Source organism: Tupaia chinensis, unplaced genomic scaffold (assembly GCF_000334495.1).
Source record: "Tupaia chinensis unplaced genomic scaffold, TupChi_1.0 Scaffold000578_2, whole genome shotgun sequence".
Taxonomy (NCBI): domain Eukaryota; kingdom Metazoa; phylum Chordata; class Mammalia; order Scandentia; family Tupaiidae; genus Tupaia; species Tupaia belangeri.
In genome coordinates this window covers 1,401,447-1,429,414 of record NW_006160094.1, presented here as the reverse complement: position 1 = coordinate 1,429,414, position 27,968 = coordinate 1,401,447, and the positions used below count along the sequence as shown (strand labels likewise).

At 37.2% G+C, this 27,968-nt stretch overlaps 1 protein-coding gene across 1 annotated transcript in view; it reads left to right on the top strand.

Moving 5' to 3' along the window:
- Positions 1-27,968, top strand: part of KIF5B (kinesin family member 5B) — a 57,652-nt gene that overhangs the window by 22,833 nt on the left and 6,851 nt on the right. Inside the window, exons 5-23 of the mRNA XM_006158280.3 lie at positions 799-847; positions 1,777-1,832; positions 1,925-2,012; positions 2,485-2,609; positions 4,890-4,994; positions 5,143-5,288; positions 7,336-7,484; positions 8,685-8,878; positions 10,336-10,404; positions 11,016-11,222; positions 14,625-14,768; positions 20,343-20,531; positions 21,158-21,275; positions 21,799-21,860; positions 21,964-22,073; positions 24,580-24,681; positions 26,177-26,237; positions 26,344-26,415; positions 26,574-26,678. Of these exons, the coding sequence (XP_006158342.1) occupies positions 799-847; positions 1,777-1,832; positions 1,925-2,012; positions 2,485-2,609; positions 4,890-4,994; positions 5,143-5,288; positions 7,336-7,484; positions 8,685-8,878; positions 10,336-10,404; positions 11,016-11,222; positions 14,625-14,768; positions 20,343-20,531; positions 21,158-21,275; positions 21,799-21,860; positions 21,964-22,073; positions 24,580-24,681; positions 26,177-26,237; positions 26,344-26,415; positions 26,574-26,678 (2,151 nt within the window). The remainder of the gene's footprint in view (positions 1-798; positions 848-1,776; positions 1,833-1,924; positions 2,013-2,484; positions 2,610-4,889; positions 4,995-5,142; positions 5,289-7,335; positions 7,485-8,684; positions 8,879-10,335; positions 10,405-11,015; positions 11,223-14,624; positions 14,769-20,342; positions 20,532-21,157; positions 21,276-21,798; positions 21,861-21,963; positions 22,074-24,579; positions 24,682-26,176; positions 26,238-26,343; positions 26,416-26,573; positions 26,679-27,968) is intronic.

Genomic DNA, 27,968 nt, shown 5'->3' with positions numbered 1-27,968 from the left:
TAATTCTCTGGGTCTAGGACTCGAACCATAGTCAAATATGTGGGAGTCCAGCGACATAGCCATTATGCTAACTCCTGGCACCCCAAATAAAATAATTTTTTTTTTGGAGAGGTTTTTGCTATAGGGCGCGTACGCTTGCCAGACAGACAGACAGAGAGACAGAAAACAAGAAATCACCCCCCAGGGGGGATGGCCACACTGCAGTCCCTTCTCCTCCGTTCTCCTCTCGGGATCTTGGGCACGCACGCACACATGCCCGGCATGAGTTTTAAGCCACTGGGTCTGGTACGCAAACCATGGTCGACTACATGGGAGTCCAGCGACATAGCCATTACGTTAACTGCTGGTCCCGATGCTAGTTTATTTCTTAAAGGAATTTTTAAACTTATTTTATGGATAGGCATAGTTGAGAAATCATTATGGTTAGTAAACTTAGATTCTCATCTGCTGTTAGATAACCTTAAGTAAATTAGCTAGCTAAATCTCTCATCCTTAGCCTCTTTTCCATAAAACAGTTTGTTTTACTACAGAACTCCAAGATTTCTGTTATTGTAATTAGTCTGATTCATTTTAGATAAAAATATTTCATGGAAATTGCTTTTAATCCTAGTTATTTCAGCAGTTTAGCCAATTGATCTGCCCATTAGAATGTGAGCAATGGCTGATTTGTCAATAACTGTCTCCCTAATTTATATAGTACATAGCACTGAGACCTTAATAAATATTAATGAGTAAATGAATAAGGTAATTATCATTTTTAATTGGTTGATTATTTTTCCATTTTTATTTATCCTTTAGGTTTCATATTTTGAAATATATTTGGATAAGATAAGGGACCTATTAGATGGTAAGTTAAATTCTCACTCTTTGATCGTTTTTAAATAACATCTTTATTTCTTCTTTTAATAGTACATGGGAGACCATTTCTTTGTAACCCATATGAAATAGACTTAAATTTAAAACTGGACATTTAAAATTTTTTCCCATAAAGTTTAACTCACTGCCTTTTGATATACAGAATAACTGTTTAAACTATATGAGGGGGCTTCAGAATATCCATGGAAAAAATAGATTAAAGTAAAAGTTTATTTTTTGCGATATTTTTAACTCCACATAGTTTTTCCATAATATGCATTTTCTATGAGCTTTTTGAAGGCTCCTCATATTTATGGTTGCTTCTCAAGTAGTAGTTTGAGAATTAGACTTGGAATTAGAGAACCTGAGCCCAAGTTCTAGTCGTCTGTCAGTTGTCAATTAGATATATTGTCCTTGGGCAAACCACTGAACCAATCAAGATTATTATTCTTTACAAATTGTGGGTGATAAAGATTGGATTGGACCGGACCTAAAATTCTATGTTGTTTCATGGGTTTCCGTTTAAATATCCTACTATGTCTGTCTATAAAGGCATGTAATTTTAGGGCACGTATGCTCACCAGAGAGAGAGGTGAAAGGGAAAGTGAGAAATCACTCTCACAGGGCAGATGGCCATGCCACAATCCCTTCTCCTGGAATCTTAGGCACACACACACATGCACCTGGTTGATTTCCAAGACATCAAGTCTGGGACTCAAACTGCAGTTGGCTCTGTGGGAGTAGCCAGAGTCCAGTGGCATAACTGCTATGCCATCTGCTGGTCCCAATAGTTATATTCTTATCGTACCTTTTTTTTTTTAATTCATCTATTAGGCTGCTCGGAAAAGCCTGTTAATTAGTTGTTTCACAGCCAGTGTTAGAGTTTAGAATGTTACTAATATTATTTATTTTAATTTTTAGTTTCAAAGACCAATCTTTCAGTTCATGAAGACAAAAACCGAGTTCCCTACGTAAAGGTACTCATAAAATAAAATAGAATGAATGTTTAAAACAACTCTTTAATGAGTTTTGTAAAGTTTATTGACATACTTTAAATAATTTTTCACAGGGATGCACAGAACGTTTTGTATGTAGTCCAGATGAAGTTATGGATACCATAGATGAAGGAAAATCCAATAGACATGTAGCAGTTACAAGTAAGTAGAGTATTTTTATTTAATACATTTATTTATTTATTTACATATTTTATTGTTCTTCAATTTGACCAGAGAGAGAGAGAGAGAGAAATCACCCCCCTGGGGGGAGGATGGCTACGCCATCTCCTCCATTCTCCTCTCGGGATCTTGGGCACGCATGCACACACGCCCCATTCTCCTCTCGGGATCTTGTACATGCATGCACACGCGCCTGGCGTGAGTTTTAAGCCACCGGGTCCGGGACGTGAACTGCAGTTGACTACATGGGAGTCCAGCGACATAGCCATTACGCTAACTGCTGATCCCCCTAAGTAGAGTATTTTTTAACACTGGCTAGGATGCAAGCTGACCTTAAAATACTCTCATCCAGTGATTAATTATAAGATTTTTCTTATGTAAATTAATGCATTCGGGAGATTATTAATAAAAGAAAGTCATATTTATTTATAGTTATTTGTGTATTTCATTACAGATATGAATGAACATAGCTCTAGGAGTCACAGTATATTTCTTATTAATGTAAAGCAAGAGAACACACAAACAGAACAGAAGCTGAGTGGAAAACTTTATCTGGTTGATTTAGCTGGTAGCGAAAAGGTAAAGTATGTATTTTGACCGATATTTAAGCATTTTTATGAACTTTAACTTAAATTGAGACTTACGCAGTATTCATTGTTGCATCTTAAAAATTTACTGAATTGGATTTGATAATTTGAGCATTGTAATGATAATGCTAAGCAGCTTGTAATTATGTAAACCAAATCAATTCCAAATTACTATCATTTTACCATAGTTCAACTCAATCAATAGGTGGTACTTTTGACTTAAGGTGCATGTATTCGCTGAGAACTTATTCATCGTCTGTTGTTATAAATTTTATTAGGTATTCCTAACCCAAGTTTTGGGGTTTTTTTGTTTGTTTGTTTTAATATATATTGGCAGTGAACTCCCTGTTAAAACTGGTAGCTATCTACTAGTCTTTACTGGTTTGATTGTTCTTATTTTATTCTTTTGGATGATGATTTCTTTACTCCAGTCCCACATAGTTTGAGTCTAGTTTATATCAAAATCAAAATAAATTCAGCTGTTTTAATACAGACCTCTGTGATGCTTTTGTCCTTATTGGAATGACTGACATGCCTATTCTCTTACACGAAGACATTTTCTTCAAGTCTTTCTTTTCTTTCTTTTTTTAAATTGCCAGAGGGTGTGCGTAGAAAAGAAAAGGAGAGTAAAAATACTCCCCAAAGGGCTGTAGTCACACTGCAATCCTTTTTCCATCGTTTCTCAGTGAGGATTTTTGGCATGCAGGCACTCATACTTAGCATCTTTTTCAAATCGCTGGAACCGGGATTTGAGCTATGGTCGGCCATGTGGGATTTGATTCCCAATGCACAGCAGTTATAACCACTGTGTTTTAGGGCCATCCCTTCATATGTATCTTTCTTTTTCCTTTTTCTTTTTTTTTTAAAGAGAGATTTTTGCTGTAGGGCACTTGTGCTCTCCAGAGAGACAGAAAGCAAGAAATCACCTCCAAGGGGGTGGCCAGACCACCATCCCTTCTCCTTTTTCCTCTCAGGATTTTGGACATGTATGCACATGCACCTGGCTTGAGTTTTAAGCCACCGGGTTTGGGACTCAAACCATGATAACTGTGTAGGGGTCCAATGACGTAATCATTGCACCATCTGCTGGTCCCCATTTAACTATTTTTAATTGGATTATTTATTTTGTTATGGGTGAGCCACTTAAGTTCTCTATATATTCTAAATACCAATCCCTTAGCTGAGGAATAATTTACAAATACTTTCTCCCATTCTGAGGTTTGTTTTTACATTTTATAGTTTCCTTTCCTTTCCTTTCCTCAGCTTGATGTAATCCCACTTTTCTTTTTTAGGGTCCATTGCCTGTGTTTCAGGGACCTTATTTAAGAACTTACCCTACACCAGTGTCTTCAGAAATTTCCCCTGTTTTCTGCCAGTAGTTTTGTGGTTACTCTAAATTTTAAACATAGATATTTAGACTCTTTTTTTTTTTTTTCCCTCTGTCTCATCAGAGAGAAGGGGGAAAGTAAGAAATAACCCGCCAATGGGGATGACCATACAACAGTCCCTTCTCTATTCTCCTCTCAGTATTTTGGGCATGCACATACATGTACTCACTGTGATTTCAAGCCACTGGGTCTGGGACCCAAACCATGATCAGCCATATGGGAGTCCAGCTGCTTTTAACCACCATGACACCTAGTGGCCCCAACATTTGACATTTTTAAAAAGAAGCAAGTTTGCTTATATAACATGTTTAAACTTGGTTTCTGCTTACTGGTCCCTACATATAAATTTTCAAGAACACACACAAAAAAATAGAATTTAATGTCTCTTCAGTCACATTCTTGTCATGCAGCTAGTTACTTGACCAAGTTCTCAGAAGAATAGTACTCTGTTCAATAATGGGGCCAGCAGTTAGTGTAATGGCTATGTCGCTGGACTCCCATGTAGTCGACCGCGGTTCGAGTCCTGGACCCAGTGGCTTAAACTCACACCAAGTGCGTATGCGTGCGTGCCCATGATCCTGAGAGGAGAAGGGATTGCGGCGTGGTCATCCCCTCTGGGGGGTGATTTCTCGCTTTCTGTCTCTCTGTCTTTTTCTGGCAAGCACATGCGCCCTATAGCAAAAAGCTCTCCAAAAAAAAGGGGGGAAAAAAAAGAATAGTACTCGAAAGTGATGCCTTGGGGTACATGCTTAGCCTATAATATTATGAAGCTTTCTTATTCTTTTTTGTTGGCTATTGACAGCTTTAATAAACTTTTTAGAACATTCAAAGAAAATCATCTTAAATTATAATTTTGCTTTACTCTTTTGAAATCTTATGTATAGGTTAGTAAAACTGGAGCTGAAGGTGCTGTGCTGGATGAAGCTAAGAACATCAACAAGTCACTTTCTGCTCTTGGAAATGTCATTTCTGCTTTAGCTGAGGGCAGTGTAAGTATATGTTTCTTCTGTTTACTGTTAAAGGGAATTTTTTGTATATAGATATATAAGTCAAGTAACTTTGTGATTTATTTATAGTTGCATGTTTATATAACATTTTATTAAATGGAAACACATTGGTCTTTCTTTTTATATACAGACATACGTTCCATATCGAGATAGTAAAATGACAAGAATCCTTCAAGATTCATTAGGTGGCAACTGTAGAACTACTATTGTAATTTGCTGCTCTCCATCATCATACAATGAATCTGAAACAAAATCTACACTCCTATTTGGTCAAAGGTTTGTTAAACTATAAAGCCTAAATATAGCCTTTCTTTTGTTAAATCTAGGAAAATATCAGGTAACTATTTTTTCACTTCAATGCATATTATTAGTGTGCTAAACACACTTATTTTTTAATTATTTTTTTTAAATGTTGCCAGAGGGCACATGTGCTCACCAGAGGGAGGGAGAGGGAGAAAGGCACCCCCCATGGGGAGAAAGAGAAAGCACTCCCCCACAGGACATAGTCATCCCATAATTCCTTCACTGTTTCTGCCTCCTATTGGGGTTTTGGGCATAAGCTACTGGGTTTAGGACCCAAACCACATGGGCATCCATATGGAATCCAGCAGCCTTAACCAATGGGCCATGGACTGGCACACACATTCCTTTCTAATTGAGAGATAGGTAATATAGATTAGGTCCCTTTTTTTTTAGGCCAGTTGGGTTTGAGCTAAGTTTTAATGCACATTAAAGTCAAATCTGAGGGGACCAGCAAGTGACATGGTGGTTAGGGCACTGGACTCCTACATGGCCAACCATGGTTCAAGTCCTGAACCTGGCGGTGGCAGCTTGCTTTTTCATCCTTCCCCTATCCCAGTCTCCCTCTGGTGAGCACATGTGCCCTATAGCAAATTTTTAGAAAGTAATTTAAAAAATGAATAAATAATTCTTATTTGCTTAGTTTTAAATTTTGCTATAGGACACACACACTCACCAAAAAACAACACAGAGAAAGTAAAAAAGCAAACCGCCAGGTTTGAACTCGAACCATGGTCAGCTATGTGGGAGTCAAGTACCTCAACCACTATACCCCATCTGCTGGCCCAAAAATAATTCTTAAAAAAAAAAAAAAGTCGAATGTTGAGGGTCAGCAGATGGGATGGTGGCTAAGGTGCTGGACTCACACATGACTGACCACGATTCGAGTCCTGGGCTTGGTAGCTTGTTTCTCTCTCTCTCTCTCTCTCTCTCTCTCTCTCTCTGGTGAGTATGCATGTCCTATAGCAACTTAAATAATAATAAATAAAATTAAATAATTTATAAAGTCAAATTTGAACAATTTTAGCCAGATTTATATGACAGGCTTTAATTGAGGATTAAAGAAAATAGGTATTTTAAATTAAGTAAAACCTTGACAGATACAATCCTTTATTAAGTCTCTTGACACACATGACAGGTTCAAATGATCTATATGAAATGGTTGCTCTGAGATAATCAATACTAGTAACTTTATTTTTGACTTTCAACAGTAATTTCTTTAAGACTTGCAAATGAATTAGAGAAATGTAGGCCCTTGTTTTTTTCAATAGGTTTTTTTTTTTTTAAAAAAAAAAAAAGGAAAAAAAAGAAACAAAAACTGGGGGCCAGTAAATAGTAGTTAAGATCCTGGATTTCCATATGACCAACCGTGGTTGGAGTCCTGGACCAAGCAGCTTGAAAGTCACACCAGGCATGTGTATGTGTGTGCCCAAAATCCCAGGAGAAGAGTACAGTAGAGAGGATTACAGTGTGGCCATCCCCCTGGGGATGATTTCTCACTTTCCCTTTCACTGTCTCTCCCTCTCTTTCTAGCAAGCACACATACTCTGTGCAAAATCCTTAAAAAAAAAAAAAAAAAAAACTTGGAATCAGTAAGTAACGTGGTGGTTAAGATGCTGGACTGCTACATGGTTGACTATGGTTCGAGTCCTGGACCTGGTGGCTTGTCTGTCTTCCTTGGCAGAGGAGGTGGAGGTGGGGGGATTGCTCACTTTCCCTCTGTATATCTCTGTTTCTATTCTCCAGTGAGCATATATGCCCTATGATAAAAACTTGAGTGGAGGGAAAATAACTTGACAGATTTTGAGGCTGACTCATGTAGTGGGTTGTGACTAGCACTGTATTGTTAGCTTTTAATATTTAGTCTAAGGAGAAACTGAACAAGAATAGTTAGAATTACTTAACCACTTAACCATGTATACATTTATGACAAAGAAGATGTAAATTAAGGTGTTAAAAAAAAGATGATGTCAATTAAAGTAATTTGTCACATATTTTTTCTTTATACAATTACATTTCTTAGGGCCAAAACAATTAAGAACACAGTTTGTGTCAATGTAGAGTTAACTGCAGAGCAATGGAAAAAGAAGTATGAGAAAGAAAAAGAAAAGAATAAGACGCTGCGCAACACCATTCAGTGGCTTGAAAATGAACTCAACCGATGGCGTAATGGTAATGACTTAAGAATCTGTCATCTTAAGTTTGTTGAATACAGATTTAGTGTATTTTATAAATTCAAGATTGTGATATGAATGTAAATGGGAGTAACAAAGCATATCCATTTCTACTTTTTATACATTTAACGATTATCAAAACGGTTCATTTTACATTACATTTTGATTATTACCTGAAATAATAAATGTAGTGGCAAAGAGGTAACTTAGGAAATGTCACAAGATGGCAAGGTGCCTAGCTTAGGGTGGAAACAGTAAAAGGATAAGATTTGATGACTAGATTTTAAGAGGTTGGGGTGGGGACCAAAATATTTCCAACTGTTTAAATCTCAGGGATCAAGCAAATTGGAAAGTTGGTAAGAACTGCTGAAATTAAATAAAAGAGAGGGGACTGGAGCAAGATAGCAGAATAGGATTCCCGAATATTAGCCTCCACAGAAACATCAATCTGAACAATTACCCACATTTGAAAATATCCTCCCAAGAACTAAGGATACTAAGTAGATGACAGACAAATCACAGTACCTTTAGTAACAATAAGAAAAACAAATTGAAGAGGTTAGACAGTTTTATATTACCTGCTTCACTCTGCTTCCAACCTTGGACTCCATTAGTTGACCCACCACAGTAAAACCTAGTACTAGGCAGACTGCTATCACCTGGTACCTGAGAACTAAGCCTCCAGACCTGCTCCAGCAGTAGGTGGAATCCTGCAACCCCATGGTCCAGAGTCCTTACTGGCAGGCAAGTCTCAGCGGCCCCAGTGTTCTGGTTTGCCCCAGCTCTGTACTGCCACAGGGACTTCAGGCTTTGGAACACTCCAGAAGCCTGCCTAGAGTCACTAGGTGGGTTGAAGAGCTTTCCCAGACAGAGCCATTCTGCAAAGACTGGAGTAAGTAGCTGCTTTGGATGCACAAACATCAAGAACTGTCAAGGAAGTATGACATCAAAGGGACAAAATAAGATGCCAGTAACATACCCTAAAGAAATAGAAATGTTTGAACTGCCTGATAAAGATTTCAGAGTAACTGTTTTAAGGAATATAAGATTGAAATAATTTTTTGAGGTCAGATGGAAATCGTGTAGCTGAAAAATACAGTGAATGAAGTGAAAAATGCGGTAGAGGAAATCAACAGCAGAATTGGGTAGATGCGACTGTGAACTCAAAGACAGATTGTAACTATTTCTATTCTTTTAGGGGAGACAGTGCCTATTGATGAACAGTTTGACAAAGAGAAAGCCAACTTGGAAGCTTTCACAGTAGATAAGGATGTTACTATTACCAATGATAAGCCAGCAGCCACAATTGGAGTTACTGGAAATTTCACTGATGCTGAAAGAAGAAAGTGTGAAGAAGAAATTGCTAAATTATACAAACAACTCGATGACAAAGTAAGTACTCTTTGTTTCAGATCTGTTTTGTTTTAGAATATTAGTAAAAATATTGACAGATAACTCAATGAAATCAGGGAAAAATTAAAGATCAGAATGAGAAATCAAATAAAAATCATGAAAAAGAATTGAAGAGGGGGCCTATAGGTGGAAGAAGTTAATGCAGCTGGATCCCACATGGCTGATTGCACAGTGTGAAACCTGGACCCAGTGTCTTGAGAAACACGCTGAACACATCTGTGTGCATACTAAAAATCCCAGGAGAAGAATGGATTGAAACATGACCATCCCCTCAGGGTGATTTTCCCTCTTTCTGGCAAGTATATGCACCCTGTAGGAAGCAAACAAGCTTTTTTTAAAAATCCTGTTATTTTCGTCTCATCTTTACTGCTCTTATTCTTGCCTTCCTTTGTATTAAGTTCATAATTTGTTCTTTGCATTTTTATATAGATAACCTGCAAAGCAGGAAGATAACTATTTCTACTCTAATCCCTCCATTCTTTCATACCATCTTTCAGTAGTACCTCAGGTTCCTGATTCTAAGGATCATTTCATTAAGAATGAAATGACTAGGGCCAGCAGGTGGCATGGTGGTTAGGACACTGACAACTCCCACATGGCCAAACATGGTTCAAGTCCCGGACCTGGTGGCTTGCTTTCTCATCTTCCTTTGGGTCTTTCTCTATGTCTCTCTCTGGTCAAATTTAAATAAATGAATGAATAAATTTTTTTAAAAATTAAATAATTCTTAAAAAAAATTAAATGACCCAATGTAAAATTGAAAGTATTTTTTTACTGTAGTTTTTTTGGGAGAGGTGTTTTGCTATAGGGTATGTGCAATCACCAGAAAGAGAGAGACCGAGAGACAGAAAGCTAGAAATCACCCCCCCTCCTCCCATTGGGGGATGGCTCCACCACAATCCCTTTTTTCCATTCTCCTTTTGGGATCTTGGGCACACGCAACACGCACCTGGCATGAGTTTAACCCACCGGATCCAGGACTCAAACCACGGTTGACTACATGGGAGTCCAGCAACATAGCCATTCCACCAACTGCTGGTCCCAATTGAAAGTATTTAATAAATGGCTTGCATACATGACTTTTTCCTTGTTGCATGATAAATATAAGTGAAAGATTACTTTCGTTTCAACATACTCTTTTTTTAAAAGAATAATTTTATTTTATTTATTCATTGTTGTTATTTTAATTCATGAGAGAGAGAGCGAGAGCAAGCAAGCCGCTAGGTCCAGGACTCAAACCACAGTCACCCAAGTGAGAGACCAGCGCCTTAACTACTATGCCACCTGTTGGTCCCATATTTAACATATTCTTAAGAGGTTAAAATGAACCATTTAATTTGGAGAAATTTGAAACATTTTGGGGAGTGTAGCAATATTAATGTTTGTGTTGGGAAATGATTAGAAACAAGTTTAATGTCTACTTTGTTAAATTCTAGGATGAAGAAATTAACCAGCAGAGTCAACTTGTAGAGAAACTTAAGACACAGATGCTGGATCAGGAAGAGGTGAGTTGAATACCTTTCATAATTGTTTTCAACAAAGCTTTATAGTGTATTATAATTTAAACTAAAGAGAGAATCCTCCAGTTCAAATTTTGTATGCTGATTCAGTTTCACTGAGGCACAGAAAAGATGCCACCTTTTTGTTCCCTAAAGCAAATACAAAGTTTTAACCCTTCTAAACATAAAATTTTTGTTTCTGTGCACACTAGACATGGGGTCTGGTATGCTTTTTTCTATAACATTAATTTACACAAGAGTAAAATCTATTTGAGCCAATTTCTCTGTGAATACCTCCCCAAAATTATCCTTTGCTATATAGTATCAAGCACTTTCTCTGTTCTCTTCCTCTATTATGGCTCTTATGTTCTATCTTGCATTGTGTTTATTTACATACTTGTCTCTTCTAGTTGGTTCTTTATTTGACTTCCTATCTCCTTCAGTGTCTAGTACAGTGCCTGCACATAACATTTAATAAATATGGTAAATGAGTAAATATTGTCACACAGAGCATCCCTCTCATTGATCGTGCTTTGCAAATGGTGAAGCAATTAGATGTTTTTCTAAATCTGTATACTTTCGATGAAAATAAATATTTTACTCTTTCACGTATATAGCTTCTGGCATCCACCAGAAGGGATCAAGACAATATGCAAGCTGAGCTGAATCGCCTTCAGGCAGAAAATGATGCCTCTAAAGAAGAAGTAAAAGAAGTTTTACAGGCCTTAGAAGAACTTGCTGTCAATTATGATCAGAAGTCTCAGGAAGTAGAAGACAAAACTAAGGAATATGAATTGCTTAGTGATGAACTAAATCAGAAATCGGTAGGATACAGTTTAGTTTCTTTTTTAATGTTTTAGTAACAAGTATTTTTAATTTAAAATTACTTACATAACTTATTTCTGTATTAGCCCGATTGATAGTGTTAATTCTCAAAGGTCTTAAGTCCAAACTTTAATTCCTCCTATATATTAAGCCTTAGATGTAGAAAGAGATAGCTGTCTTTCTAGTTCCTAAAAGTCTATTCATATGTAATTTAAAAGACATTAGCTACTCCTAATGTTAAAGCAAGGGAAGGTTAGCTTCTAATTGCTCAGTAAAGCTACTAGATGATTGCTGAAACTATAAATTAAAAGAGATGCCCACAAAAAGAAAGATCAACTAAGTAATTATTTGGAATAATTCATGTAATATTTTATTCACTGTTATATTCTTACTAGCTGTGACCGGGCCTTCCTCACATAATGTAGTAGGACCTTCCTTGTGGTTCCTCAACAGATCAGCTGTATTACTTGTTTATGCTATCTGGCAAGGATTGTCAGTCTCTGAAAGTGATGCCAGAAGTAGTATGTACAGTTGTCCCAAGATTACCAATGGCATACTGGTTCTAGCACACCTGCAGATATCAGAGTTAACCGATGTTTAAGAAAGACTCTTGTATAAAATGCATAGTATTTGCCTAGAACCTATGCACATTTTCCCATATACTTTATTTCTGGGTTACTTGTAATACCTAAGACATTGTAAATGCTATCTAAGTAATTGTTACACTGTATACTTAAGAGAATAATGACAAGATTTAAAAGTCTGTATTTGATCAGTATAGATGCAGTCCATTTTTTTTTCCTGAATATTTTTGATTTGGATTGGTGGAATTTACAGATGCAGAAGGCCAGCAGTAGGTATGATTGAACGTCACCATGGAGGGGCTACCTTAAGGTTGTGTTGTTTGTTTTTTAAAGAATTATTCTATTTAACTTTATTATTTATTCATTTTTTAATTCAACCTGAGAGGGACGGAGCAAGAGAAAGACAGAGACAGAGGAAGAAAATGAGAAAGCAAGCCACCAGGTCCAGGACTTGAACCATAGTCAGCCATGTGGGAGTTCAGCGCTCTTAACCACCATGACACCTGCCAGCCCCAAGGTTACGTTGTTAATGCTGACTTCTGATTAAATCAGCACCTAGGGTTGCACACAGGCTTAATGCCCACCACTTACTTCTGTATGTTCATTTTTCTGAAGGAAAGCAGTCAGCACTATGAAAGAATCACTTTTTAATGGTTTTCTGTCCCTGGTGAGTTCATTTTTCCTTTCAGTCTCCAAAGTTGCTATTAGCTTGAAGTTCTAATTTATTGTCATAGAGGGACCAGCAGATGGCGTAATGATTACATCGCTAGACTCCCATGTAGTCAACTGTGATTCCAGTCCCAGACCCACTGACTTAAAACTCATACCAGATGCATGTATGTGTATGCTCAAAAATCTCAAGTGGAGATTGGATTACAACATATGGCCATCCTCCCAAGGGGATGATTCCTCACTTTCTGTCTCTCGCAAGTACATGGACACTATAGCAAAAATACTTCTTAAAAAGGTGTATTTAGTGTCATGGAGATCTAAGAACCCATTATAACTCTTACAGAGTTGTATTATTAGCAAACCTATTTGCTGTTTAGAAAAACAAAAGTTTTGGAACCAGCAGTTGGTGTAATGGCTATGTCGCTGGACTCCCATGTAAAACTCATGCTGGGCGTGTGTGCATGCATGCCCAAGACCCAGGAGAAGGGATTATGGTGTGGCCATCCCCCCTGGGGGGTGATTTCTCACTTTCTGTCTCTGTCTGTCTTATGAGCTCACGTGCCCTATAGCAAAAACCTCTCCCAACAAAAAGAAAAAAGTTTCTTAAAACTCCTTAAGTCAGTCCTTGACCATTGATTTTTGTCTTTTGGACAATTGTTTTGTCCCATTTGTAGACCTGAAATCTTACCAGTACTACATTGGTAACATGAGTTAGAAACTCCTAGTTAATAGTATCTTTTTACCTGCTTAAATAGTATTACTGTTCAGCTGCTAGAGGAAATGTCTAGTAATGTAAACATGTATGGTGAAAGCATGCTACATAATAAGATTTGTGAGACAACAGGTCTATTATGTATTGAACTGAGTGACTGCACTCAGCTGTTACTCGGAAACCTAAGGAAGTGACCACTACCAGGAGAAACAAGCAGTTAGATTATTTTTAGGAAAAGGTACTGACTAAAAGTCAGTATGTTGCAGTAAAAAGGCAGTATCTAGGAGAAGAGAAGACTATATGGAAGGAAATCAGGAGAGAAAATAGAGACAGGACATTTGTGGGACACAGAAATGGTTTATTACCTGTTAATGATAACATGTGTAGTATTCTCAACTGGACTGGTCTGTGAAGTATTTCATGTTGGGTAAATTCTCTTTACAAATGATGTATAGTGATCAAATGTTTAAAAGAATAATAATAATAATCTGGAAAAAAATGAAAAGCTATTTGCTGATGATGCGTATACTAATGTATGTCTTGACCAATATGCATGGTAATTGTGCTGAGAAAAGAAATGTTATACACTGTAAAGATGTGTGTGATTAAGTGTAGTATTTTTAAAAAGGCATTATCTAATCCAATACAGTGAATAGTTTTAAAGTGAGCCACATTTATAGCACGTAAACCATGTGTTTAAATTTATAGTTACAGTAACTAAATTCGTATTCATCATTAGTTTCTAGATAATTACTTTTATCATAGTATCAGAAGTAGTAATAATTATCAAGTAAATTTTTTTCAGTAACTATATAGAAACTAGACAAATCATACTGCCTAGAAAACTATCAATTCTGTTTTAATAAATGATAACCAGTCTAGTTAATTTTGAAGTTTTCTATTTCTAAGTGGAAAATATTACCCAGTAAGAATTTAGTGAAATAATACAAACTATCTGCTCTTTTTTTTATATATAATTTTATTTATTATTATTATTCAATTTGACCATAGAGAGTATGGGAGAGGAGAAAGCAAGCCTCCAGGTCCAGGACTCAAACCATGGTTGGCCACGTGGGAGTCCAGCACCTTAACCACCATGCCACCGGCCGGCCCCTAAACTATCTGCTCTTAATGGGATATAATATAACTGTTGGGTCATAGGAAAAGTTGTGACACGTTTTTGCATAGGAAAGTACATCATGGGAGCCAGGCAGGTGGCATGGTGGGTAAGGGCGCTAGACTTCCACATGGCTGACTGTGGTTTTCAGTTTGACCTGGGACTCTTTGAGAACTCAGGAGATAGTTCAAGAAAATGAAAGCAGAAAATACATGTTTTCTAAAGGCTAGTTGAAAAACTTGAAATACCTATGAATATTTTAACTGAGTTTTCATGTAATAGCTTTAACTCCACTTGTTGGTTTTGGTTCTCTTAGGCAACTTTGGCAAGTATAGATGCTGAGCTTCAGAAACTCAAGGAAATGACCAACCACCAGAAAAAAAGAGCAGCTGAGATGATGGCATCTTTACTGAAAGACCTTGCAGAAATAGGAATTGCTGTGGGGAACAATGATGTAAAGGTAAATAGAAACTAAATGTAAAGTATAATACTTCTGTTTACTGCTCATTTTTATAAAGTTCATACTCATTATCTCATCTTCACAATAGCCATGTGTAGTAAGTGGTATTAACTCAATTTTAAATGTAAAAGAGGGAGAGAATAAGGTGCATCCAGTAGACATATTCAGTAAGTAGCATTTATTGGACAGCATGTTTAATTCTTGACTTCAGTATGAAAAGATTTCATACTTAGAAAGAAACAACAGCAAAGATTAGCTCAGGGATTAAAGTCATAAATGAATTGGCCTTTAGTTGCTTTAAAATGTTTCAATAAAGGTACAGTGTTAGTACTGTTTATTAGGTGGGTTTTTTCCCATTTTGTCACATTTATTTTATCTATACCCTTTTTTTTGCATCATCTTTTCCTTAACATCTTATCATTAAAGATACAAATATGGGTTAATGCTGACATTAAGCACATGATAAAACATTTTAGTGACCCTGGTAGGTCTTGACTTTTACAGAAACATACATGTAATATGAAAGATTGATATGTTAAAGTAGCTGTTTGTTTTGGACTTTACCTGTTCGATTAAAGCCTAATAATAGTAACACAGAGAACAAACTTATACTTGGGTTTATAGACAGAGCCTGTTAACAAGCCTAGTTTAGCAAGATTTGAAAATGAAAAAAATGTATATACAGAATGCACATTTTTTTGTTTGTTGTATTTTTTAAAGTTGCTATTTGTTGATGGAGGCAAGGATTCTCATGATCCTTCTCCTACCATGTCATTTTTTCATGTTGGCTCATCTCATTGAATTAAAGGAAAAGCATTACTGTTAAATATCAAGTGTCTCCACTTCCTCTCTTCACCATTAGTTACAACATTCTGCCCGATTTTGCTCTTTTTTTTTTTTTGAGAGGTTTTTGCTATCGGGTGTGTGCGCTTGCCAGGTAGATAAAGAGAGACAGAGAGAAAGTGAGAAATCATCCCCTGAGGGGATGGCCACACCGCAGTCCATTCTTCACTCAGGATCTTGGGCACACACGCACCAAGCGTGAGTTTAAGCCACTGGGTCCGGGACTCACACTGTGGTCGACTACATGTCCACGACATAGCCATTACGCCAACTGCTGGTCCTCTGCCCTGTTTTGTTAATGGTGAAGTAATGTGAGATGTAGAAACAATGTAGGAATATTCTGGGATAGAAAAGTAGATTGACTTCTTATCACTGAACATGAGAAAGGTGTTAAAATCAGGTCGGGTCCTGAATCTGGCAGCTTGCTTTCTTACTTTCCCTCTTTCTCTCTCTGCCTCTGGTGAGCACATGTGCCCTATAGCAAAATTTAAAAGAAATAATAATAAATAAGGTAAATCTATAAAAGAAAAAATCTTAATAAATCTTAAAGAGAAATGACTTCTGTTAAGTGACAGAGTAAAGATTAAAATACAGGTTCTTTGACTCCTACATTGTTAATTCAGCCTTGCAAATAGGTACTTTAAAAACAAAACAACTGGGACCAGCTTGCTGGACTCCCACACAGTCGACTGCAGTTCAAGTCCTAGACCTGGCGGCATAAAACTCATGCGTGTATGTGCATGCCCAAAATCCCGAGGGGAAAATGGAGGAGAAGGGATTGCAGCACTGCCATCTCCCGGGGGGGTGACTTCTCTATCTTTCTCTTTCTCTCCAGTGAGCACATGCCACCCTATAGTGAAAATCTCTCTCAAAAACAAAACAAGAATTCTCAGGGGGTTTTTTTGTTTGTTTTTGTCATTTATACATTTTTTTTTCTGATAACATCAGTGAGCAAGATTTTATCTCCACTTTGTTTTGTTTTACCTTACAGTTCACTCTGTTTTACAGTATCATATAGAATTAAGCTAGTTTCACTTACCCTAACAAATCCTATGTGCTTTATCCATTCATCTCTTACCCCCTGAATCCCTGACAACCACTACTGTTTTATCTATAGTTTTGCCATTTCCAAAATGTTATATAGTTGGAATCATACAGTGTGTAGCCTTTTTAAACTGGCTTCTTTCACTTGGCAATATGCATTTAAGAATCTTTCATGTCTTTTTGTGGCTTAATAATTTCTTTTATCACTGAATAGTATTCCATTGTATGAATTTATCATGCTTGGTTTATCATCCATTCATGTACTTGGTTACTCCTAATTTTTAGCAATTATGAGAAAAGCTACTCTAAACATTTATATGTGTGTTTTTCTGTGGACATAGTTTTTAATTCAGTTGGGTAAAAAACACCTAAGAGCGTGATTGCTAAACTGTGTTTTAAGACTTTGTGAGAAACTCCCGAAGTGTCTTCCTAACAGGCTGTAGCATCTTGTATTTCTGCCAGCGATGAATGAGGCTTCCTGTTGCTCCATGTCAGCATTTGTCATTGTGGGGTGTCCTTTTGGATTTTAGCTGATATACAATTATATGGCATTATCTCATTGTCTTAATTTGCAGTTGAGTTGTCTTACTGTTGTTTTAAGAGTGCTTTGTGTGTTGTTCTTTCCGCCATCTTGGAGCCTGTGGAGGCCTGCTGTGAACAGGACTTCTAAAAGGCAGCTATGTCTGGATACCTGTGGTCCAAGGCCATTTTTGCTGGCTATAAGTGGGGTTTCAGGAACCAAAGGGAGCACACAGCTCTTCTTAAAATGGAAGGTGTTTAATGCATGAGATGAAACAGAATTCTGTTTAGGCAAGAGGTGTACTTACGTGTACAAAGCAAAAAACATCACAGTGACTCGTGACAAACCGAATAAAACCAGAGTGATCTGGGGAAAGGTTACCAGTTCTCATGGAAACAGTGGCATGGTTCAAGCTAAATTCTGAAGTAACCTTCCTGCTAAGACCATTGGACACAGCATCCGTGTGATGCTGTACCCCTCAAGGATTTAAAATAATGAAATGTAAATGAGTAAAAATGGATTCATGTTGTGTTTTTTGTTTTTTTTTTTTTTTTAAGTTCTTTGCATGTTTTGAATATAAATTCATTATCAGGTAGTGTTTTGAAATATTTCTGACAGAAATATTTCTGGCCTGTCTTTTCATTCACTTAACAGTCTCTTTTGCAGAGCAAACATTTTAAATTTTAACAAGATCTGTTAATTCTGTTTTTGATACTGTTTTTAAAAGCTCATTAGCAGCCCAAGTGCTTGGCCACTTAGATTTTCTGCAGTGTAATTTTCTAAAAGATTTTTAATTTTCTATTTTTATATTTAGGTGTGTGGTACATTTGGAGTTAATTTTTCTGAAAGGTACAAGATTTGTGTCAGTATTCATTGTTTTGCATGTGGATATCCAGTTGTCACAGCACCATTGGTTGAAAAGACTCTCTTCTCCATTGAATTGTTTTTGCCCCTTTGGCTGTATCTGATAGTCCTGTTCCTGAACTTTCTCTTCTGTTTCACTGACCTATTCTTTTGTTAGTTCGATACTGTCTTGATTATTACACAATAGCTTTACAGTTATGTAGTATCAGTCCTCCAACTTTGTTTTAGTATTGTGTTGGCCATTCAAGGCCTTTTGACACTCCATATAAATTTTAGAACCTGTCTATATCCACAGAATTAGTTGTGATTTTGATTCCCATTCACTTTTTTTTTTTTTTTGAGAGGTTTTTGCTATAGGGCGCATGAGCTCGCCAGACAGAGACATAGAGACAGAAAGTGAGAAATCACCCCCCAGGGGGGATGGCCACACCACAGTCCCTTCTCCTCCATTCTCCTCTCGGGATCTTGGGCACGCACACACACGCGCCCGGCGTGAGTTTTAAGCCACCAGGTCTGGGACACAAACCGTGGTCAACTACATGGGCATCCAGCAACATAGCCATTATGCTAACTGCTGGTCCCTCATTAAATTTTTTCATCATTGTTTTATGTTCCTTTGTATAGATCTTACGTGTATTATCTTAGACTAATGTCTAGGTTTTTCTTTTTTGATGTTAACATAAGTGGCACTGGTGTTTTTCTTATGCTAGAGTGTGTATTTGTGCATGAGAGAGAGAATGTGCGCAAGTGCACAAACACTCCCCAGCAGGACCTGCTTATACCAGTCATTTTCCCTCCAGTTCACCGTTCCATCAGGATCCTAGGCTTGTGGGCACATACCTGGCCTGGCATGCTTTTCAAGCAGCCATGGTCAGGACTTGAACCCTGGTCAGCCATGTGAGATCTGGCTTCCTCTGTACAGCATGGCATGGTGCTTTCCATTTCAAATTCTAATTATTCATTGTTGATTTATAGGAAATAATTGACTCACATATTGACCTTGTATCCTACAACCTTGGTATAATGAGTTATTAGTTCCAGGGGTTTTTGTATTTTTTATTCCCCCCAGCCTTTTTGTCATATCTTCTGCAAACCAAGACAAGTGTTATTTCTTCCTTCTAAAACTTAGAGGTTTTTGCTATAGGGTGCACACGCTCACCAGAGAGACAGAAGGCAAGAAGTCATCCCCCTGGGGGCATGTCCACATCACAATCCCTTCTGCTCCATTCTCCTCCCAGGAATTTGGGCATGCATGTATACATACATGCCTGGTATAAGTCCTAAGTCACCAGGACTGGGACTCAAACCACAGTCAACTTCAGGAGAGTCAAGTGACGTAGCCATTACACCATCTGCTGGTCCCAACCTTTACTTAACTTTGATATCGAATGTTCTGGAATTTTGTAGTGAAATTAATGACAGTTAAGGAATGCAGTGACCACAGCTCCTCCTTGTTGAACTTAAAAGTCATCTTCTCCTGCTACTTAAATATCTTCTTACTTCAGACCAGCAGGTGACATGGTAGTTAAGGCTCAGGGCTCCCATGTGGCCAATCCATGTGAAAATCGCACTGGGTCTGTGTGTGTGTGTACACCCAAAATACTGAGAGGAGAGTGGAGTAAAAGGATGGCATGACCATCCCCCTTGAGGGGCAATTTCTCACTTTCCCTCTCTGTCTCTCTGTTTCTCTCCTGCAAGTTTACATGTGCCCTATGGTGAAACAAACAAAAATCCTCTTACTTGTTAGGTTTTAAATTGAACTTGAAAATGATTAATAATGAATTTAGTGAAAAGAAAATCCAAAAATTGAAAGTTGCTTATTTACATTAATCCTTTTCTTTGAAAGTATATATTTGCATTATTATTTTAAATTTTAAAATGTAGAAAAGAGCCCAGGCTCACTGATGCAGGCATATGGATCTGCAGCACGAGTTTAGATCCACTAGTTTAGAACCTGTTTTGATGTGAAACACACTGGGTGCACGTAAACCCAGGATTTGACTAGCTAGCAGGCTAGCTAGGAGATCACAAAGTGACAAGATCCTGTTGGGTATATCTGTTACTCTCTCGTGGAAGAAATAAAATAACGTTTTTTTTTTTTTACAAAAAAGGTATAGAAAGCGAGAAAATAAGCTCTATTCGCCTTTTACTGAAAACGGTAGTAAAAGAAAAAATAATTTCCAGACTTCTATGAATATTGATCAATACTAAAATATGTATTATTTTAATTATAAAATTTTTATAGAGGAAACAAACACTGAACACTTATGGCTTTACTTTTTTTATTTCATTTTTTACCATAGCAGCCTGAGGGCACTGGCATGATAGATGAAGAGTTCACTGTGGCAAGACTCTACATTAGCAAAATGAAGTCTGAAGTGAAAACAATGGTGAAACGGTGCAAACAGTTAGAAAGCACACAGACTGAGAGCAACAAAAAAATGGAGGAGAATGAAAAGGAATTAGCAGCATGCCAGCTGCGTATCTCTCAGGTATGTGATCAGAACTAAGTTGCTTTATGTTTTGAACAGCTACATATAAATTTTATTAATTATAAAAGTTTTTAAGAAAAATGAGCTTTTGTAGGTTATGGTGGATGACAGAAAAGTTACTTTTGTTAGTTTTCCTAGTCTGTCTGCAGTGTGACTTGAATGATTTAACTGGGTTATATTTGCTTAACGTGCATATGTGTTGAGTATAAAAATTTACCAGGAAGATGTGACTAATGTGACTTTTTAAGATCAGAATAATTACAGTGTGGACAGAACTACAGGGACCCATTTCTTTTACTTTGGCAACTTGAGTGAGTGGGGCCATTCACTAGGATAGGAGTAGCACAGGGAGGGAAGACATACCGTTAGATGGAGATAGCTGTGAGAGGGCACCTCACGTTTCAGCCTTCAGTTCCTTGGGTCGCAAGTGATATGAGCTGCAGTGACTTTAATTGCTTAAATTCTTTAAGATTTTTAATCTGGCCCCAGAACATTTTAGATTCATATGTCTTCAAATGTGTCCCATATTTAGATGTATCAGGAGAACTTAGTTACTTTCAAATAATCTTAATAACAGTTAAAATGTGTGCATGAGAGATTTTTTCCACTTCATATTTTTCCAAAAGCATGAAGCCAAAATCAAGTCATTGACTGAATACCTTCAAAATGTGGAGCAAAAGAAAAGACAGCTGGAGGAATCCGTTGATTCCCTCAGTGAAGAACTAGTCCAGCTTCGAGCACAAGGTATTGGCATCCAATTATTCATGAGTTAATATCTGTGTTAATTATTGTTTAGTTATAATTGTAGTAAACTTATATTCACACCAAATATAGGTAGGGATGTGAGTAACTTAGGTTGATAAACAGCTGCTACATTGTAATGTGGCTGTAAACACTGTTTTTTTTCCCCTTATTTATGGAAATGGGCAATCTGGGAATTACCACAAAGTTATCAAGGTGTGTGTGTCTGTGAGAGAGAGAGGAGAATCTTAGCATAGGGGACCGAGAAGCTGTCGCATTTCCCTACCCATGCCCTTGACCTATCTTGGGATTAGGAAGAGAAAATAAAAGAATCTATAATATCAGCATAACAAATATGACTTCTCCTACCTGTCAATATGTCGTTGAGCTTGGAGGCTTACTTTAAGATAACTTAAAGTTAATTACTGCTAAGAAATACACTTCTCATAAACCTCATCTGTTCATGGATTTATAGCGGAATCTTAAACTGACTTTGCTCTTCTGTGTTATCGCCCTACTCACACAGAGAAAGTCCATGAAATGGAAAAAGAGCACTTAAATAAGGTTCAGACTGCAAATGAAGTTAAGGCAAGTTTGATGTTTTATTGCATTATCATAGCTTTACTATATCATTAATTTTTTTTTAGTCTAATTCTTCTCCCCACTCTCCCACCCTCCTCCAAAATTTTAGCAAGCTGTTGAACAACAGATTCAAAGTCACAGAGAAACTCATCAAAAACAAATCAGCAGTTTGAGAGATGAAGTTGAGGCAAAAGAAAAACTTATTACTGATCTTCAAGAGTGAGTATTATACTTTTCTTTTAGATATTAGAAACCAGCTCTGAAAGATTACATGAGGAAGCAATAGGTTGTCAGTGGATAGTATGTGCTTATTATGGGTCATTGGGATAGTCCTGATGTATTTTTACATAGGAAAACACAGAAAAATATGTCATGACTTTCCCAGTGACCTAATAGAAAGCTGCAGCTTTATTGAAATGCCAATTTTTAAGTTTTAGTTCAAAAAAAGTTTTTCAGGAATTACTTTATTTAACTTTATTTTATTTATTTTATTTTAATTTGACCATATAGGGACAAAGTGATTGAGTGAGAGAGAGAAAGAGAGATGAAAAGTGAGAAAGCAAGCCGCCAGGTCTGGGACTCAAACTGCGGCTGGCCATGTGTGAGTCCAGAGGCCTTAATCAGCACGCTACCTGCCAGCTTCTCAAATTGTTTAGATTATTTTAATTGTATTCATTTATTTTTATTCTTCAGTTTCCCCAGAGAGAGTATGAGAAAGCAAGCTGCCATGTCCGAGACTCGAACCATAATCAGCCATGTGGAAGTCCAGCACCCCAACCACCATGCCACCTGCCTAATTCATATCTTAAACTTTCTTTGGAGATCTTTTGACCTAAATGCTTAGTAAAAGAAAAAAACTCTAACCCAAACTCATTATTACAAGTAGATAATATAGTCTCCTCCAAATCATTTAACTTGTTTTTTTTTTTTTAAGAAAAAAAAAAAAAGATTTTGTTTTTGTATTTTTAGATTTTTGCCATAGGGCTCATGTACTCATACAGACAGAAATCACCCCCAGGCAGGGATGGCCATGCTACAATCCCTTCTCCATTCTTTTCTTGGGATTTTGGTCACGCATTACACGTGATCATTACACCTGGCATGATTTTTTTTTTTTTTTTGAGAGGTTTTTGCTATAGGGTGCATGCACTCGCCAGAAAGACAGACAGAAAGCAAGAAATCACCCTCCAGGGGGAATGGCCACACCACAATCCTTTCTCTTCCATTCTCCTCAATGGGATCTTGGGGACACACGCACATGCACCCAGCATGAATTTAAGCCACCGGGTCCAGGACTCAAACTGTGGTTGACTGCGTAGGAGTCCATTGACATAGCCTTTACACCAACAGCTGGTCCCATACCTGGCATGATTTTGAAGCTTCCAGGTCCAGGACTTGAACTATGGTTGACCGTGTGAGAAGCCAGCACCTTAACCACCATTGTGCCTCCTAATCCCCAACAACATCATCATTATTAATTGTTTTTAATTACCAGAGAATATCCGTGCATGTATGCTGGCCGTAGAGGGGACTGCAGTGGAGTACAGTCATGCCACAATCCTTTTTTCATCTTTCTTCATCCCTTCAGGCTTTCGGGTACAAACATGCATGTGACTCTTGTGTTTTTCAAGCTGCTAAATTTAGCCAAGATTTTAACGCCGGTTGGCCCTGTGGGATCTGGCTCTATGTGTAGCACTTAACCATTGGGTTATAGAGCCAGTTCCACCAAAATTCTTAACTGAGAAAAATTATCAAAAAAGTCAATGATGTATTTTTCTACACAACAATGTATCGTGACTTTTCCAATTATTCCATATATTGGAAGGTTTTTATTATTTATTTATTTATTTTGGAGAGGTTTTTACTATAGGGCGCGTGCACTCGCCAGACAGGCAGAAAGATAGAAAGCGAGAAATCACTCCCCAGGGGGGATGGCCACGCCACAATCCCTTTTCCATTCTCATCTTGGGCACGCATGCACATGCACCCAGTGTGAGTTTTAAGCCACCAGATCCAGGACGCAAACCATGGTCGACTACATGGGAGTCCAGCGACATAGCCATTACGCTAACTGCTGGTCCCAATATTGGAAAGTATTTTAAGAGGCTGGCAGGTGATATGGTGGCTCAGGGTGATGGACTCCCACATGGCCGACCGTGGTTCAAGTCCTGGACCTGATTACTTGATTTCTCACTTTCTCTCTGTCACTCTGTCCCTCTCTGGTCAAATTAAAATAAATAAAGTTAAAAAAATTAATTCTTTTAAAAAAAAAAAAAGCTGCAAAAAACGGTATTTTAAAATGTGTGTGTTTTATTTTAAGAAGTCATTATCTTTATTTAAAAGACATTTTTCCTACTTTTATACTATGTGCACATGCTTGGAATTTATAGAAATCAAAGAGCTGCAGTAATTTGAGTAGGAACCACAAAAGAGTGATAAAACGATGCTGAAGTTTGGGACATGAGTCTTCTTAATACCTAATGGGAGGTGAGTGTAAGGATTCAGGGAGATGTAAGACAGGGCTAAATCAAATCTTGATTTTAGCACAAAATAGGAAAAGTGTTGTATGGCTACAGTAGATAGGTGGCCCCTTTCCCCTTTGTAAGGGAAAGAAAGGACTTATGTATTGGTGAAGTGATAGAATTTAAGAGTCTGAAAATTTTTAATGTCAACATTTAGAAAACTGTGATTTTGATGTTGTGTTATTTTTTTTTCCTTTTGTCAGCCAAAATCAGAAAATGATGTTAGAGCAGGAACGTCTAAGAGTAGAACATGAGAAATTGAAAGCTACAGATCAGGAGAAGAGCAGAAAATTGCATGAACTTACGTGAGTAACTCTCTTAAAACTTAAAAAGAGAGGATTGCAAGTATTGCCCTTGAATTGTCCAGTGGCTACATTTTTCACTTTGTATGGACTAAAGGGTATTGTTTTTAAATCCTCTAAGTTGGTTTGATCTCTCTAAAAATGAAAGTGTATGTTTGCATTGAATATTTTAATGGAAACAAGATGTTATAATAGGTTGTTGGAAAAGTCATGATGCATAGAACATAGCTTTTCCAATGACCCAATGTTTTTATAGGTGGTTAAGATGTAGACTGTTGTTTTTCACATTGCTGTTTCTCTTCAGATTACTTCAGAATCCATTATAAAAATGAAGCTTAAACATTACATTAAGTACTAAAAAATTTCAGGATCTCCCACAAAATAAAAAAAGAATTTTTGTCAAATTTTATTTTGCATAGAGAACAGTATTTTAGCCTTGCCATTTATTTTTCTTTTTTTTTAAGAGAGAGTTTTGGTATAGGGCATGTGAGCTTGCCAACAGACAAAGAGAAGCAGAGAGACAGAAAGCGAGAAATCCCCCCCCCGCCCCCCGGGGAGCTGGCCACGCTGCAATCCCTTCTTCTCTATTTTCATCTCAGGATTTTGGGCATTCACCCAGCTTGAGTTTTAAGCCACCAATCTGGGACTTGAACCACGGTCGACTCCATGGGAGTCTAGTTCATTTACTGAGAAATTTCAAGAGCTTTCTAGAATTTGAGCAGGTAGAAACTTTATGATTATAATTTTTTCTTGAATTAGTTTGAGACAGTTGACAAATTAACTGTTATTGTTAGTATGGATACAACATCAGGACCAGATCACAGTTAGTTAATTTTATAAAAATTCTACTTGATTGCAGTTATAATTTTATGTATAATAATTTTACTATAAAATTTGTAACCTCTGTAATACCCAGTTAATCAGTATCATTTCGATACATAGTATTATACTATGTGGCTGTTTTTTTCTTTTAAGGGAGATTTTACTGTAGGAGTGAGAAATCACCCCCAGGGAGGATGGCCACACTACAATCCCTTCTCCATTCTCCTCTCAGGATTTTGGGTGCACACACACACACGTCAGGCATGAATTTTAAGCCACCAGATCCAGGACTTGAACCGCAGTTAGCTATGTGGGAGTCCAGCAACATAACCATTACGCCATCTGCTGATCCCTATATGTGGCATATTGTAAGATATAGACTGGAACCATTCCTTATTCTTTGGATTCTGTCACATCTTATTTGATATTTTCTGTAAGTGTATGAGGAAGGTTTTTTCTTAAACTATAGATTGAGATGGTTATATTGCTGTATAATGCATATAAATAAAAATTTCTTTGGAAGACAAAGCATGTAGTATTGTTTAAAATAAGCATCTTTCATTCATTTAAACCTAAAAATTTATCTTTTCTGATTATAAAATATCAGATTCAGTGTTTAAACTAAAAGAAAGAATCTTATGGAATGAAAATAATACATCTGTTCTCTCACTGCCAGGGTTATGCAAGATAGACGAGAACAAGCGAGACAAGACTTGAAGGGTCTAGAAGAGACAGTGGTAAGAAAAACATGGAAATAAATTCAAATTGTGCAGTATTAGTACTTTTGTCCCTGATTATCCTGAATTTGAAGTTTCAATTTAAAAATACTTTTCTTAATTCAAGGCAAAAGAGCTTCAGACTTTACACAACCTGCGTAAGCTCTTTGTTCAAGACTTGGCTACCAGAGTTAAAAAGGTAATGTGATGATACCAAGGTGGGTGTTTATATAAATGATGCTGTGTGTCATTCTTTATATTCACAGGTAAAATAATTTACATTGTCACATTTTTGTGTAGTTAGCTCAGATTTTAAAAAAATTTTCATAATATCCACCTTTTGGTTTTTCCTTCCAGAGCGCAGAGATCGATTCAGATGACACTGGAGGCAGTGCTGCTCAGAAGCAAAAAATCTCCTTTCTTGAAAATAATCTTGAACAGCTTACTAAAGTACATAAACAGGTAATAAAGAGTATATTTTATAGTAACTGCAGTATTATAAGAATTAAAAATGAGAGTGGGAAATGTTTTTTTAAGAATGATTTTATTTAATTTTCTTTTTTTATTTTTTAATTGACCAGAGAGGGACAGAGTGAGAGAGTGAGGGAAAGCAAGAAAGCAAGCCACCAAGTCCAGGACTTGAACCACAGTCTGCCCTGTGGGAGTCCAGCACCCTTAACCACTATGCCACCTCCTGGCCTGAGAGTGGGAATTTTTTTTTTTTTTTTTTTTTTTTGTGGGGAGGTTTTGCTATAGGGCACGTGCACTCACCAGACAGACAGAGAGACAGAAAGCAAGAAATCACCCCCCAGGGGGGATGGCCACGCCGCAATCCCTTCTCCTCCATTCTCCTCTCGGGATCTTGGGCACGCACGCACATGTGCCCAGCATGAGTTTAAGTCACCGGGTCCAGGACGTGAACTGCGGTCGACTACATGGGAGTCCAGCGACATAGCCATTATGCTAACTGCTGGCCCCGAATCTTTTTAAATTTTGCTAGAGGGTACATGCACTTGCTGGAGAGAAAGTGAATTTCCTTCTCTTTCATCTCTCCTTTCATAATTTCAGGTGTGTGTTTGTGCACACAGAAGCCTAGTGTGTTTTTTCAAAGCCACTGTGTCCTGGACTCTCACCCCGTAGTTGGCCATGTTGGATCCAGCCTTTTTTTTTTTTTTTTTTTAATTTCTTTTTTTCCTTCATGATACAGTATGTGCATGCATACATGTTAATGAAAATGAATGAGGTAAGAGAAATAGTGAGCTGAGCACTCTTCATAGGGTCTGCTCATGCCAGGATCACCTTCTTCTAGTCCTCTCGCCAGTCAGATTCTGGGTACGCACCTGCATGCCTGGTATATTTCAGGTCAACAGATATTTGAACCATGGGATCTAGCTTGTATTAAGTAATCATTTCCACTCTACTAGAGAGCTGGCTCAGAGTATAAATTTTTATAACCCTATTAACAAAAGAGACCAGTGAAAACATGTATTCTTATTTCCACAAAAAGATTTCTGGTCGGCCAGTTTTCAAATCTCTGATTGACAGGTCTTCAAAGTTAAAATACAGTCTTTTCTTTTCTTTTGTGTTTTGTTTTGTTTTACATTTAATGCCCTGGTGTGTGAAATATGAACATAATAAAGGAGTTTATATTTTTTATACAAAGTAATGTGGACTGGGTGTTTTTTTTTTGGTTTTTTTTTTTTTTTTTTTTTTTTTTTTTCTCACTTTTTTAATTTTTTTTTTTTTTATAAA